At 45.5% G+C, this 14,253-nt stretch overlaps 1 protein-coding gene across 7 annotated transcripts in view; it reads left to right on the plus strand.

The window, feature by feature from the left end:
• LOC118786643 (protein unc-79 homolog) overlaps window positions 1–12,565 on the plus strand; it is a 51,970-nt gene extending 39,405 nt beyond the window's left edge. For all 7 annotated transcript variants that reach the window (XM_036541828.1, XM_036541830.1, XM_036541829.1 and 4 more), the window contains 18 exons: window positions 883–999; window positions 1,710–1,812; window positions 2,284–2,424; window positions 2,766–2,804; window positions 2,915–3,027; window positions 3,118–3,203; window positions 3,993–4,166; window positions 4,328–4,396; window positions 5,349–5,459; window positions 6,920–7,024; window positions 7,218–7,295; window positions 7,533–7,622; window positions 7,943–8,118; window positions 8,472–8,655; window positions 9,757–9,960; window positions 11,018–11,095; window positions 11,339–11,380; window positions 11,613–12,565. In XM_036541828.1, coding sequence (XP_036397721.1) covers window positions 883–999; window positions 1,710–1,812; window positions 2,284–2,424; window positions 2,766–2,804; window positions 2,915–3,027; window positions 3,118–3,203; window positions 3,993–4,166; window positions 4,328–4,396; window positions 5,349–5,459; window positions 6,920–7,024; window positions 7,218–7,295; window positions 7,533–7,622; window positions 7,943–8,118; window positions 8,472–8,655; window positions 9,757–9,960; window positions 11,018–11,095; window positions 11,339–11,380; window positions 11,613–11,813 — 2,111 coding nt within the window. In that variant the 3' untranslated portion in view covers window positions 11,814–12,565. The remainder of the gene's footprint in view (window positions 1–882; window positions 1,000–1,709; window positions 1,813–2,283; window positions 2,425–2,765; window positions 2,805–2,914; window positions 3,028–3,117; window positions 3,204–3,992; window positions 4,167–4,327; window positions 4,397–5,348; window positions 5,460–6,919; window positions 7,025–7,217; window positions 7,296–7,532; window positions 7,623–7,942; window positions 8,119–8,471; window positions 8,656–9,756; window positions 9,961–11,017; window positions 11,096–11,338; window positions 11,381–11,612) is intronic.
• The last annotated feature ends 1,688 nt before the right edge of the window (window positions 12,566–14,253 follow it).

Here is a 14,253-nt window from a genome sequence, read left to right on the forward strand (position 1 = left end):
TCTTAATGGTAACTGTGTAGGCAATGCTTGAAAAGTGGCAGTTTGAATATTTGCTTGTCTGCCAGGGTAGTAAAGCCTAGCTAAACTGCTTCCCTCAGCTACACTAAGTGGCCTATCTGTTGGCATAGAAGGAGAGAGTACAGATTGGAGTCCTGGTTTATCACTCTCTGAAGACTCCTAACAGCTTCATTATGGCCTCATCATTGCGGAAGAGCCATGGGTACCAGCTGGTGTGCCATTCCTGAACATTTCTACTCAGGTCACTTAGTCAAACCTGACTCCCTGGTGGGGACACACTAAACAGAGCAAACTGCCAACACCACCTGTGAGGATGCCTGCCAATGATCAGGTCCTCATAATAACAATCTGAGCACCAAAGCTGAGGACAGACATGATTTATTTAAAAATAACAGTAAATACACTTTTCTGTTGAGAGTAGATAAGAGAGACAAAACAGAGAGGAGAGCAGCTAAGAGAGAAGTTGGAAAGCCATTATTATGAAGGACTAAACCCTGGAAGCTTCAGATAATGTAAGGTTACAGAAAAATAATCAAGGAACAAAATCTTCCCTTTTAAATGGCATAAACAGCAATGTGGTGATCAGTTATCTGAGATTTGCTGTGCTGGATTTGCTAGAATGGTTTATCTCAAAATGGCACCAAAAACCAGATACACCAGATCAAAAACCAAAATGGTCTTTAATCGCATTATGAGTGTGGCTTGTTTAAACCAATGGTGGCCCAACACCCCATCCCCTGCCCCCTCCCACTGTCCCACCCCTCAGCCGCTGCCCCTTCCTGGCGGCGGCTCTGGGGGCTGTGGTGTGAGAGTGAGTGAATCCCGCAGCTCAAAAGCAGGGCGGTGTGTGTGTGTCGCCCCCAGCTCAGTACCGGCAGGTGAAGCGCGGCTCCCTGGGGGCCCTGACCATGAGCCAGCTGATGAAGAGGCAGCTGGAGCACCAGTCCAGCGCCCCGCACAACATCAGCACCTGGGAGACAGGTGAGCGCCCAGCGCCGAGGCCTGGCTCTTCAGAAAGACGGAACTCACTTCACCATACACTCATACGCTCACACACTGCACACCGTCTGCCCAATCACCTCGAAGGTCAAATAGACTCTCAGGTCCATGTACAAATATCACCACCTCTGTCATGAGGTCCCAGCTTTGTGTAGGCTGGGCCACATGCATCCTGAGGCTCTCAGCGTGGAAGCGGAGGTGTCCTCACAGAAACCGCACAACGAAATGCAGGCCCGGGGGGAACGGGTTCTGGAGGCCTCCTGCGTCTCGTCGTGGTGTTAGATTAATGCGCCAGCCCGGCACCTGCCTCCGTCCGTGAAAGAGAAATGTTAATTGAAACATCCCGGCAACTTTTTCATTTGATTACAGGTCGGCTAAAAGGTTTGGCTTCTCCCCCTTAGCGCTGCTTTAACTGACATTTCAATTTATTTTGTGACATTTTCAAGGCGCGGAAACATCATGAATGTTTAATACCTTAATTTTTCCCCACGGTCAAGGTTTACCTCCTGTTTATTAATCAGCACGCCTTCAACGGACGGGCAGAGCGTGGGATGGAGAAAGAGGACAATTAATGCGCAAAATGCTCCGATGTGCGCCTGCTGTTTAAACAGTTTTTTTTGACAGTGATGATTAATGTACCTGGAGGGAAATATAACAGGTATGACAGTGCATATTTGTGTTTTGGATTGCAGGTGCTACCAAGACCAGCCTGCTGTCTGCTCCCAGTACAGTCAGCATGTTTGTGCCCGCACCTGAGGAGTTCACTGACGAGCAGCCCTCCACCATGACTGACAGGTCAGCTGATTGTTCGTGGACCCGTCACGGAGGCCAAAGAAGCAGCGCAATTGCATCAGCCCAGCTATTAGTCATCTCCGAGAGCAAAGACTTTGCTGGGGACCTTGCCTGTTAAACTCCATATATGGAGCCATATATACATATAGACTGTTAAGCTGTAGTTTTATGAAATGGTATAGTGGAAAAAGTATCACATCTGCTTCATGTTCTCTCACCAGTTCCTCACTATACTTGACTGTGAACAGTTAAATAATCCTTCACTTCCACTGGACTAATAGAAGCATGTTAACATTTACCCATACACTCTAGTATGTCTAGTATGATTTTTGATAGTTCTGCTTCCTAGAGTGATAGTTCTGCCTCCTACTCATTATTATTGTAGTTATTATTTGTTTGGAGGGGAACGCTGGGATAGGTTGAGAGGTGAGTGGTGTCGGGGTGGGGCTGACCTGACAGGCGTGCCATTGGCAGGTGCCGTGACTGCGGCGCAGTGCTGGAGGAGTACGATGAGGAGACCCTGGGGCTGGCTGTGGTGGTGCTGTCCATGTTCATCCACCTGAGCCCAGACCTGGCTGCACCGCTGCTCCTGGACATCATGCAATCCGTGGGCCGGTACAGATGCAAACCTCCGTGACATCACTTCCACTCACACCGCGTGAAGTTTACGTTACAGAGTGCACTAGATGTGTGTATGGTACATTATACATTTGCATTGACGGCTGTTCGTTGCATAGGTGATGATGCAGTTATTTAGGCACTGCTAAGAAGATTTAATGTCTGTTTCTCTAAACGAAACAACAGTAATTGCCTTGAGTGATGTATGCATGTACCTGTTGATGAACTGGGTTCCTGACCTATTTTCCGTTTCTGTTTGTACCTGCGCTGAAAATTTTGCCAGTGTAATGTGAGAGGAAGTGCAACCACTAATTAGACGGCATTTCAATTTTCTGCAGGTTGGCTTCAACAGTGAATTTCTCTGGCCAAGCTGAGAGGTATGGTCTTTCACACTGTTCCTGTGTACCTTCCCCTCATGTACAGTACACCTGCATGCATGACTGGATCAGGCGCAGGTCCGACGTGCACCCTGTTTGTGTCTCTGCAGCATGTTAATCCCGGGGAACGCGGCCGGCGTGGCCAAGCAGTTCCTGCGCTGCGTCTTCCACCAGCTGGCCCCCAACGGCATCCTGCCCCAGCTCTTCCAGAGCAACATCAAAGGTGAGCACACCTTCACTGCACAGACGGGAGATGAGAGGGCCCTGAAACAAACGGACCTGATTTCCCTTTTTACTGGTGTCTCACTCTTAGATGGAAGTTTCCTGAGGACTCTGGCTTTATCCCTCATTGACTTTAATGAACTGAGCTCCGTGGCTGCGCTGAACCAGCTGTTAGAGGTAAGCTCTTGTCTGCAAAAAACACATTTCAGGAACTCTTCAATGGGTGGTGCATAGAAAACTGTTGGCAGATGAGCTGAGTAGAAAACTGTTGGCAGATGAGCTGGCAAAAGTACAGTATATTTAGAAGATTTGAGTTGCCAGTATGTGCCTTCCTATGCAAAGATGCTTTTTTATATTTTTCCACCAGGTGGAGACATTGTTAAAGAAGAAAATCTCTGGTTTCCTGCTGTTTTTATGCAGCACTTTTTTGCTTTGCTTTAAAAGCAAAATAAGAAGGATTCCAAAATGTTGTCACATAACTGTGTTTACCGTGTTTGTGATCATTGTGCAGCTTTAGTTATAAACATCTCTGTTTGTGAAAATGACAAGAAGATTTGCCTTTCAATGATTTACAAAGGGAGCTTAAACTGGTCTCTGTTCCATGAGCAGATGAATAAGCATTATCACCCTTCCAACTTTAAAAACATAAATTGATTTGAATCCTCCTTGAATCCCCAAATTGTAGGTGAACCCCGTCCGTTGTGGTGGCATGTCCAATGTCGAAGAACCTATTTTTCCAAAGTTATCCTTACAGATTTTATACATTCCTGACCATCAGATGTAATAACTGTCATGAGGTTTTTCCACCTCTAATGCCAGCTTTCTTACAAGGTCAAGCCCAGCAACGTCCACGGTGACACATTGTTATTCCACATTGAACCAACCATGGCCATTTAATCTCAGCCTAGCTTCACCCTTACTCATCTCCACAAAGCCCAGACCTCAGAGCTGGTATAATATTCACAGGGTCTTAACAACAAGAAGAGCCTTCCAGCAGGAAGCACCATGCTGCACTGCCTAGACAACATTGCAACCTTCATGGAGGCCCTACCAATGGACTCTCCAAGCAATCTGTGGACCACTATCTGCAACCAGTTCCAGACCTTCCTGACCAAACTGCCCTCTGTGTTACCCCTGAAGGTATTTCCTTCAGCCTTTACTGTGCTCCCTTCCAATGGCGAGGGAAAATAGTCCTGTAGACTTTGATTGTTATGCCCACAGACTATTTTAAACCACATGAATGTAATTTTTGTGGCTTAAGTGGACTTCAATAAGCCTTTGATGACTTTTCTCCACCACAGTGTCCACTAGACTCCAGCCTGAGAATCATTATTTGCCTATTAAAGATTCCTGCTACAAGTGCCACAAGGGTAAGCATCCAACACCCATTCTTTCAAAAACGTGCATGTGTGTAAGTCTTTCAAAGTGTTTCTGATGTATTGTCAGATTCTATTTGGGATTCTTTTGTTCTACACTCCTGGAACCTTTTTTGAGGTTTTCTCAGGTTATGGAGTGTATAGTCCACAAGAAAAATTGATAAGGGATCTGATCTGAAGTGTCCAACAAAACAAAAAACGTTTAATATTTAATAATGTGAGGATACACACTTTTTGAAGTGTGCTCTCAATTGAAGAAAAAACATCTTGACATGCGTGACACATTTTTCTCAATTGTTTTATTTGTGTGAAAATATTTTATTCTGAAAATAACAGCAAATTGGACTAATGTAAGATTTTTTGTTAATAATAAGAAATAAGAATAATACTGCTTAGTGCTAAATAAAATGAATCATATGAATTATTATTTCAAGAGTAATAGTGTTTTCATTGAAAACATGCACAAGTAGTTTTCATTTCAGTGTAATGAGGAAAAATATAATTATCATGAATTCTTGCAACACTGTAACTCACATTAAATCTAGCTGCTGACCTCTGTCCAGTGAAGGTCAGTCAACTGAAACATTAATGGCTGACTAAATTTGTTTTGGCATTTATTGCAAGATGTAGTGCTGTGAGACTTCCTTTTCAACATTAATACTATTGAAATAGGTAAAATAAGGAATAATGATAAAGTAAGTTTTTAGAAGTTTTTTTAGGGTGTCCCTGGGTTGAACTGTTCTGAAGATAACCTCAGTAGGTGCCCTTGAATGAAAAGCTTTGGAAGGAGAGAATTACGCTGTGAGTTTTGTGTAGTAATCGTGCTGCAACCCACGTACAGCTCCATAACAACCAGAGCCGTGCTGAAACGTGACCTGCGGCTGCCGTGCGCTGATTTGAAGGGGCTTCGGGCCTTGATTACTGACCTCTCCCCTCCTACTCACAGAGCCTCCTGGAACCCTTCTCCAAATTACTGAGCTTTGTGATTCAGTACGGAGTCTTCAGCCTCTCCTACCTGGTGGAGCTCTGCGGTTTGTGCTACAGGGCCTTCAACAAGGTAATATTCCCACCCCGTTGCATCCCTCAGTGCGCAACGCGGCTGCACAGGACCCTGCCAACGGGCTGCAGTGTCTCCTTGATGAAGTACCCAATCAGCTCATATTGATTTGCATATTTTGGAGTGGCTGTGGAAGATGCACGGCCGCACATAAGAGTGCCTCTCCACCCGTAATGGAGGTGCGCAGTGGGGCTGCCCGTGGCCCCACTGCGAGGAGCCAGCTGGATGGCTCTCTACATTACATTACCACTCCTGTCACTGCAGAGTGCTTCATTCCCCCCAGCTTTATGGCTCTGTCCCACACATCTCTGCATTAGATTAAGCTTGAAAATGTTTATCATAACCTATCAGACGTCATGTGCCGGGAGAGTTTACAGTGGCGAATCCTTACTTTACGTACAAGGGTGGCATTGTGGCAAGGAACCGGGGTCCTAACTCAAATGTTCAGTTCCCTCTTGGGGCACTGCTCTTGTACCTTTGAGGAATGCAATTAACCCACAATTGCCCCAGTAAAGATCCAGCAGCTATATTGCATTAAATATGCATTAAATTGTAAGTTGCTCTGGATAAGCGTGTCTGTTAAATGACAATAATGTAATGCATTGAACTGATTGTTGCATAAACGCCAAGCCACATGTTGGGCTGAAATAAGGTTCTATAATGATTGAGGTGGAAAATTGTGGCCTAATGATCCAGAAAAGGAAAAAAATGAGTATTTATACTGAAGTTAACTATTTTGCTGCCACTTTATGACTAATATCTTTGCTATCATTGGACATAAGCATGTTATTCCAGTTGCTGTAGCAGGTTCAGTAATGTTTTACCAAGCCATGTTTGTTCAAGGGGAGATTATCTGACATTATGTGAAAAAACATTGACTCATTTGCAGATGGTGTTTTGAAAATAACATGACTGCGCTTTGTGCACAAGTTTTTTCCTCAGCAACAGATTTGTGTTTTTTAAAAAAATTAATCGCCTCTGAGGAGCCCTTGTCAGTTCATCGAGCACCCTCGTATCCCTCTCTCCCAAAAAAAAAGTGGCTTAGAGGATTCGAGCACTCAGAGCCCAAAGCCCAGAGAATATCGAGAGAAATGAGGGGAGGTTCATTATTCATCACCTACGACAACAGGCAACAACAGAAAAAGTATCAGCAGAAAGTAGCCTCGTAGCCTTGTGTGGTAGTGATTCTGCAGAGCCTTAATGAAGAAAGATACGGGGTGTTAAGAGACCAGCCTGCTGCTGTGCCACTGAAGCCTCCCCGCAGATAAATGACACCAGGGACAGTAAACACTATATTCTTGCACAGCGCTCCATCACACTATTGGAAAGATGCCATAGCTTTGCAGGGGAAGAAACTGAAATGTTGGTCAGATTTATTACTGACCGATCTATGAGATTGCCATCGTTTTCTTTATCATCATCAATCTGTTGAACGATTTGTTTGTTTGTTCACCAACCAGGAGAGGGATAAGTTCTACATGTCCAGGATTGTTGTGCTGGAGCTCTTGCAGGCTCTGAAGTTCAAGTCTCCTTTACCTGACATCAACCTGCTACTATTGGTCCAGGTAAGACACACAGTCAAGAGGTTTACCCAACAGCTGTTATGGATACCGTTGAACATTTGTGATTGCTTGATGATCTTACCAATATCCCAGTTATTTCTGACAACTTTGGAGAGTTTGTTCTCTATGTATGTTGAAATTAGTGTGACTTTAGGTTTAGCATTGATAATTACTGAAATTACATGGCTGGTATCAGTTTGTTTGTGCAGATGCTGGCACAAGACTGGCTGAATCCACCATTCTCCAAAAACACATGATTTCTTCACTTCCTGGGGTGAGTAAGCCGTGCGCCCACACAGGTTTGTCCTTTTCCTAATGAGCATATGTTGCTGCACGATAAGGCAGACTCTAACTATACGATCACTGCTGGTCAGTGTGTTTTAGCAGCACTTTTTCATGTTCCAGATGAGCTTATGAAATGATGCAAGACACTGCCTCAGCAGAGCAATCCAGTGCTTCAGGCACCATTGTTTTGCTCTGAGTTCATATACTGTGTGTGTCTCTCTCTCAGTGCACAACCGCTGCAATGGAGTGCATGAGGCAGTACATCAGTGAGCTGCTGGACTTCATTGCAGATATGCATACACTGACCAAATTAAAAGTAAGTATGACTCAACTGTTGTCATAAGTGAAAGCTAAACTGTGATGTGACATGGTACGCACTGTATAAATGATGGATAATATCTCATGCTTGCAGTTTGATTATTCATGAAACAGTATTGAGTGAGTGTGAACTCGCTATCCTCTAAGCAATGTAAATATTTCATAAACTGATGCATCTGTGTGTTTAGCTCAGTGGATGTGCAGAAAACGATAGCTCTCCTATACTCTACTCAATGCTACGGCAATCGCAGTGCCCTTCGGCTTGCTGCCTGCGTACAACACAGAGTCATGTGACCTGTCTTGTGACCTCATCTTCAGAGCCACATGAAGGCCTGCTGTCAGCCGCTTCATGAGGACACCTTTGGTGGGAACCTAAAGGTGGGCCTGGCACAGGTGGCTGCCATGGAGATCAGCAAGGGCAATCACCGTGACAACAAGGCAGTGATCCGCTACTTGCCTTGGCTCTACCATCCTCCATCTACCATGCAGCAAGGGTGAGAAACATTAATACCAATATTATTACACCACTGTTACTAATGTTACTGTTGCAACACTGAGAATGGTAAAGATTGTACAGTAGTAGCAGTAGAAGTAGTATAAATAGTGGTAATAACAGTTACAAACAATAATAGAGAAGTTGACAAAACTGATCCGTCATAACGATACTGATTAACAGTAGCAATGGGAGTCGCAGTACTACATGACTGGTAGTAACACATAAAATTCATAATTGTATATGAGGTATGCAGCAGTTCTCTTGGCAGAAACAGAAAGAGTGGAAATAGTAATTGCTGTATTGAAAAGCAGCGGTGTGGGTTTCTGAGATGACCGTATTTTTTCCCTGCAGGCCGAAGGAGTTCATTGAGTGCGTGTCACACATTCGCCAGCTATCCTGGCTGCTGCTGGGCTCCCTTACCCACTGTGCTTTGCACCAGGGCTCCACTTCCTGTATGCCCATCCCTCTGGACGCTGGGTCCCACATCGCAGATCACCTCATCGTCATTCTGATCGGCTTTCCGGAGCAATCCAAGGTGTGGGATTACAACTTGTCCCAAAAGTGCCTCACAACATCAAGACGAGTCAAATTACTTTACACTGTGTAGCTGATATTCAATATGAGCTGCTCAGTGAACTTTCATGTTCATGCATGTGGGTAGTGTTGAGCTAATAATCATTTTGGTGTGTCTCAAGTCCTCATTTCCCTTCCGCTACCTGTGCCTCAGTGTCACCTAAAAGAAGCAAATGCAGAGTGTCACGGATCAGCTGTGCAACGGATGGTACAAAGGACCACAGTGCTTTGTGAGGAAGAATTAGCGTTGTACCTGGAGGGAGAACAGCTGTCACCAAAGAAAGGAGTTTAATGGCTCCCATTAATGTGAACAAAACAACAAAGCCCAGGGATTCACAGGATTAATGAATTATTAAACTGGTAGCACACACAGTCAGACAAACGCACAGGCCTTGATTACTAGTATCTTAGGTGTGGAAAGAAATATAAATAATCACGCTGTCTAAACAGAGACTGTTTGATGTCTCCTGCCTTCACAGCAGTGAGCAGAACAGAGATTCACTTTCATTTTTTCTTTTTTTTGCAGCATATGATTTCAAAGCAGTGACCTGTGGTTAGGTAACCAGGCTTCATGAATACAACTTTCCAAGCTGCGTTCTCACACACTAATAGCCGGCTTTGATTCTGACCTTGATCACATTTTTCATTGTTACCATCAATCTCATCGGTGGAAGGACATTTACGCTTTTTTTTCCCCCCCCCTTCATGCACAGAAGATCAAAACGTCTGAGAATCGAAGGTTTTAATGTTTAATTATGCTCGCTTTCATTTCGAATTTGCGTTGAAAGACACAAAAGCCTCAGGTGAAGGCTCGGTATTCCGAGGCATTGAAATCGATGGGCGCTTCAAAGACAGCGGTGTTCAGCGTTAATGTTCAGTGACTGAACTCGAAGCAGTGAGTCATCAGGGCTGGACCCAGGACTCCTTTCCGAGGCGCACAGTACATCATATATCATCAGGAGCCGCGGCGTGATGATAGCCATGCTTCACCGGGGCTGTCAGGTCTTGCCTGTCCCGATTTCATCTCCTGCCTGTGTTGTGTTCCTCTCTGCCCTCTCCGCAGACGTCGGTGCTGCACATGTGCTCCCTGTTCCACGCCTTCATGTTCGCCCAGCTCTGGACCATCTACTGTGAGCAGGCGGCCGCCGCCCCGACGCTGCAGAACCAGAACCAGAACGAGTTCTCCTCCAGCGCCATCCTCACGGGCCTGGAGTTCTGGAGCCGGGTCACGCCCAGCATCCTGCAGCTCATGGCGCACAACAAAGTGGTGAGGATCCCCCGCCCCGGGCTGAACGCGGAGTCTGAGAGCATGCAGGGACATCGGTCTGTTCAAGCAGTGCTTCATCACACTGAGCACTTTATATGAACAGGACAAGGGCCCATTGCTTAGCTATGCCTTAAAACACATGTGCTTGCATTGGTTTCTTAAATGAATCCATTAATCATTTGAGAAGTTAAATTGATGATTGGACAAGGGGCAAAATCTGGAACATAAGCTGCATTTGCGTTTTAGCTTGTGGTGATGGCACTGATGTGTGCAGGCAGCAGAGCAGATGTCTGTGTCTGCATGAATGGGTGATAGAGCCCCAATCAGGAAGAGAGAACAAACCCAGCCACACCCTCATTGGAGCAGTTTACAGTGCTGTGCGCCAGCCACTTGCTTGTGCATGTGTCCATGTGTGCATATGCATGAGTGTGTGTGTGTATGTGTGTGTGTTGGCTCAGAGCAGTGGTTCTCCAGGGTGTAGTTATTCATGGTCAGGTCACTTGCTGCAGTCCAGGCCTGACATTTCAGCACATTGGTCTTGTGCTGAGATCAACCCCCCTCCGAGCAGGTTAACCTTTCTACTCACCAGCTCCTGCTCAAACACTGAACGCGCTTTGACCCAGGGAGCAAGGCTGTCTCCCCAAGGAAAAGGTGGAGGACATTACACAAGCCTGATTCAGCTGGCCTGGGAAACTGTACATGCAAATAAACAGCCCTACAAATAATACAAATACTAAAAATACAAGTCATCACAAGCGATTTAAGCACTGTGGTCCGCATGGGAAAGGAATGGAACTAAATTACTGGGCCTCTGACTGCAGTCTGATGTATAATTCCTTTATAATGTTGTCTAACATGCAGTAATAAGATATAAAACAAGTGGAGCTTTGTTTGTCGTAGTCTATATTAGTCACAGTCTGGAATTAGGGCACCATACAGTCCTTCTCTGCTGGGTTTAACACAGGCTCCAGTCTATGATCACTCAGATGAAGAGTTTGGCATATTGTGGAAATCTCTGCAAGGAAGCCTCCTGATCTCTCCTCCCTCTCTTTTCCAGATGGTGGAGATGGTCTGTCTGCATGTGATCAGCCTCATGGAGGCCCTTCAGGAATGCAACTCAACCATCTTTGTCAAGGTCGGTGAGCTTAAGCTTTTCAGCGGGTTTGTACAGCAGGAGTGACACATTTGTCATGTGCAGCCTAAGGTCGCTCTTTGAAGAAACAGGCTTATTGCTGTGTCCCCCTCCCCCGCCCCCCATTTTTGGCTCCATACCAAGGCATTTGTTATACTTGGACATATGCAGATGTTGTTCATGGTTTGTTACATGTGTAAATGAAGTGAAGCCTACCCACATCCTTTCCATTGTCTTTTCTTTCAGCTCATTCCTATGTGGCTGCCCATGATTCAGTCTAACTTAAAGGTAAACTTTCCTCGCTTTCATAGCCCTACTTTGTGGAATAAAACTAGTATTCTAATTTGACTGGAAAACAAGTATATTAAAGGACATGCCAGACTTAGATTTTCCTTAATCAATGATTGGTTCATACGTTTGAGTATGACATTAGCATGTCCTGTATTCATAAACAGACTGGTGTTTTGGGGACTCATGATGCTAACGCTAACGCTAATGCCAACCTTCTTGGTCCCCGCAGCATTTGTCGGCGGGGCTCCAGCTGCGGCTGCAGGCCATCCAGAACCGCGTCAACCACCAGTGCCTGCAGGGCCTGCAGGGCTGCGGCCAGCCGGGCGCCCTGCCCTCCGCCCTGCGCAAGTGGCTGCAGTGCACGCAGTTCAAGATGGCACAGGTGGAGATCCAGTCTTCCGAGGCGGCCTCGCAGTTCTACCCCATGTGACCCGCCCCTGCCCCGCCCTGCCCGCGGGCCAAGCCACGCCCGTCTGCGCCATCGCATAAACACCAGACATCCCCTCGCCCCGGCCGCTCCGGCCGTCGCTCGGCCTAGCGTTTGACTTTCGGTGTCTCGGTGTACAAGCCCCCTCCCGCCCCCCCCAAATCAAACTAGACATCCGCTTGTGTGTCGGAGGCACCCAGCGCATGCTGTCGGCAGCCTCGAGGTCAAAGCAATAGAATGGTGTGACAACGCCAAAGCCATAGGGATCGAAGCACTCAGACATCACACTCCAACACTTGCTTATCAGAGTGCGGGTCAGGCGCGGGCAGCAGAAAATCCTGCTTTATCTGGTGTTGCGGTTAAAAATGGTGGCAGCTTAAAGGTGTCCTCCCCCTTCAGATAAGCCCTTAGCGGAGTCAGGGAGATTGAGTTTGAAAGCAGAGCCGAAGTGATTGCCTGTGTGTTTAGAAGGTATAATACGCTCTGGACTGTATCTCATCAGCAGAAAGGTAACAGGCTTGGATAGGAGCCCTGGACAGTACCACAGTGCTCTAACATGTAAATATCCATAATCTGCAGAACCACTAGCAGCAGTGACACCCGCAGCACACGAGGACAGTTCAGTCCCTGTGTAATGGTAGGAAGGGACATTATGCACCCGGCCGTGTTTGCTTTGAGAAGTGCTCTGTATTCATATGCATCCTGGATACTGATGTATTTTTTGCCTTTTGTCGTTGCTGTTGTGGTTGGTTCAAAGCCAGAATAATGAAATAAAATAAACATGGATTTTTGTAAAAAAAAAACTAAAAAGAAACTAAAAAAGTTGTCTTTTGTTTGTGTCGTACACGCACCTCACACAGTGCACAGCTTGCAATGCAGCGCAGATGAAGATCCACAAGTCTGTCTCTTTTGAATAATGTTCCTTGGTAAAACCAGGATGGCTACAATTGCCTCATTAGCCTTGCTAGAGGGCAGGCACTCAGAAATGAACCAAACACCAACTGTATTTTGGAAGGAGAGCATTTACTCTGTGCTCCTTGGCAACACTGTACGTCTTACTGGAAAGTGTGACAATCCATCCTGAACGATAAGGATGAAGGGTCCGTCCCCTTAAAATAGGCACCCATATAGCTTGTTAGTACAGAATGACAGAATAAAACTGGTTGGGTTGTGCTTTTTGGAAGACATCTCCCTGGTTTTTCTCTGTTTTAACAATCCTTTACATCACACTGAGAGGAAAAATAAGCCTGAATTTTGACCTTGTCCATCTCTAAAGAGAGATTGTTAACAAGTGGTCTCTTGTCAGCGAGAGAGAGCATAGAAGTGGGACAGTTAAGTGATGAGAGGGATATAGCTTGTTGCCAGGACTGTTCTGTCAAAGCAGAAATGAACAGAGTAAACAGCAAGAGGGGGAAAATGCCATGTCATGGAAAGACACACTATGAAATTCACATCTGTTCACTATCTAACAACAAAGCAATAGCAAACTCATATTCATTAACAATACACTCTGAATTCACTTTCTCAAAATTGTCAATGCACAAGTATTTTAAAATTCCATAGCTTAAAACATAAATTCTGGTAAATAAATGTATAGCCTTTCTGAATTCACTGTAATGTATATACTGTCTTACATAAAATAGATGTAAATGTGTGTATCTGAAGTTTGATTATTTAATGCATTAGAATTTCCTGACAGTGAAGTAGTATTGGGTGTGTTCTTTTTTTACCCTCTTTGGCTCTGGCACTTTCTCAGAGCTGTATGTTAGACAGAAGAAAGCAGAACACCTTGGCCCAGTGGCCATTGGGTTTGTGACACACTACTGTCCAGTGGCCATTCACTGCGTGACACACTACTGTCCAGTGGCCATTCACTGCGTGACACACTACTGCCCAGTGGCCATTCGCTGCGTGACACACTACTGCTCAGTGGCCATTCACTGTGTGACACACTATTGCCCAGTGGCCATTCGCTGTGTGACACACCCCTACGGCAGAAGACATACTTCATTCTCTCTGACTTGTCTATTACAAAACTTTGGAGCCTGAACTAATGGCATGTGTTTTCAGCAAATCAAATTGCACTGTTGGACCAATACAATACTCTCTCTCTCTCTCCCTCTTCTAGCTCCCTCTCTGCAAATTCGGGCGTGCTGCTTCTCCCCATCAGAGCTCAGATCAATCAGGCGTAAACCAAGCTGAGGGAGGGTAACGTAATAAGCGGGACAGACAATGGGTAAACAAGATGAGAAGTCATCTCATCAGCTCCTGCCAAGCCTCCCCTTAGCCATGGTGCTACAATTAGGCCAGCACAGAATGAGCAAAATACAATTACATCGGACTTAATTTTATTTTCTGTGATAAAGTGTGCTTGTAAGATTTAATTTAGATTACAAAAGGCACTTGTCCCGGAATAGCAGAAAACATACTAGATGGTCTGTCC

The sequence above is a fragment of the Megalops cyprinoides genome, chromosome 12 (genome assembly GCF_013368585.1).
Source record: "Megalops cyprinoides isolate fMegCyp1 chromosome 12, fMegCyp1.pri, whole genome shotgun sequence".
Taxonomy (NCBI): Eukaryota; Metazoa; Chordata; class Actinopteri; order Elopiformes; family Megalopidae; genus Megalops; species Megalops cyprinoides.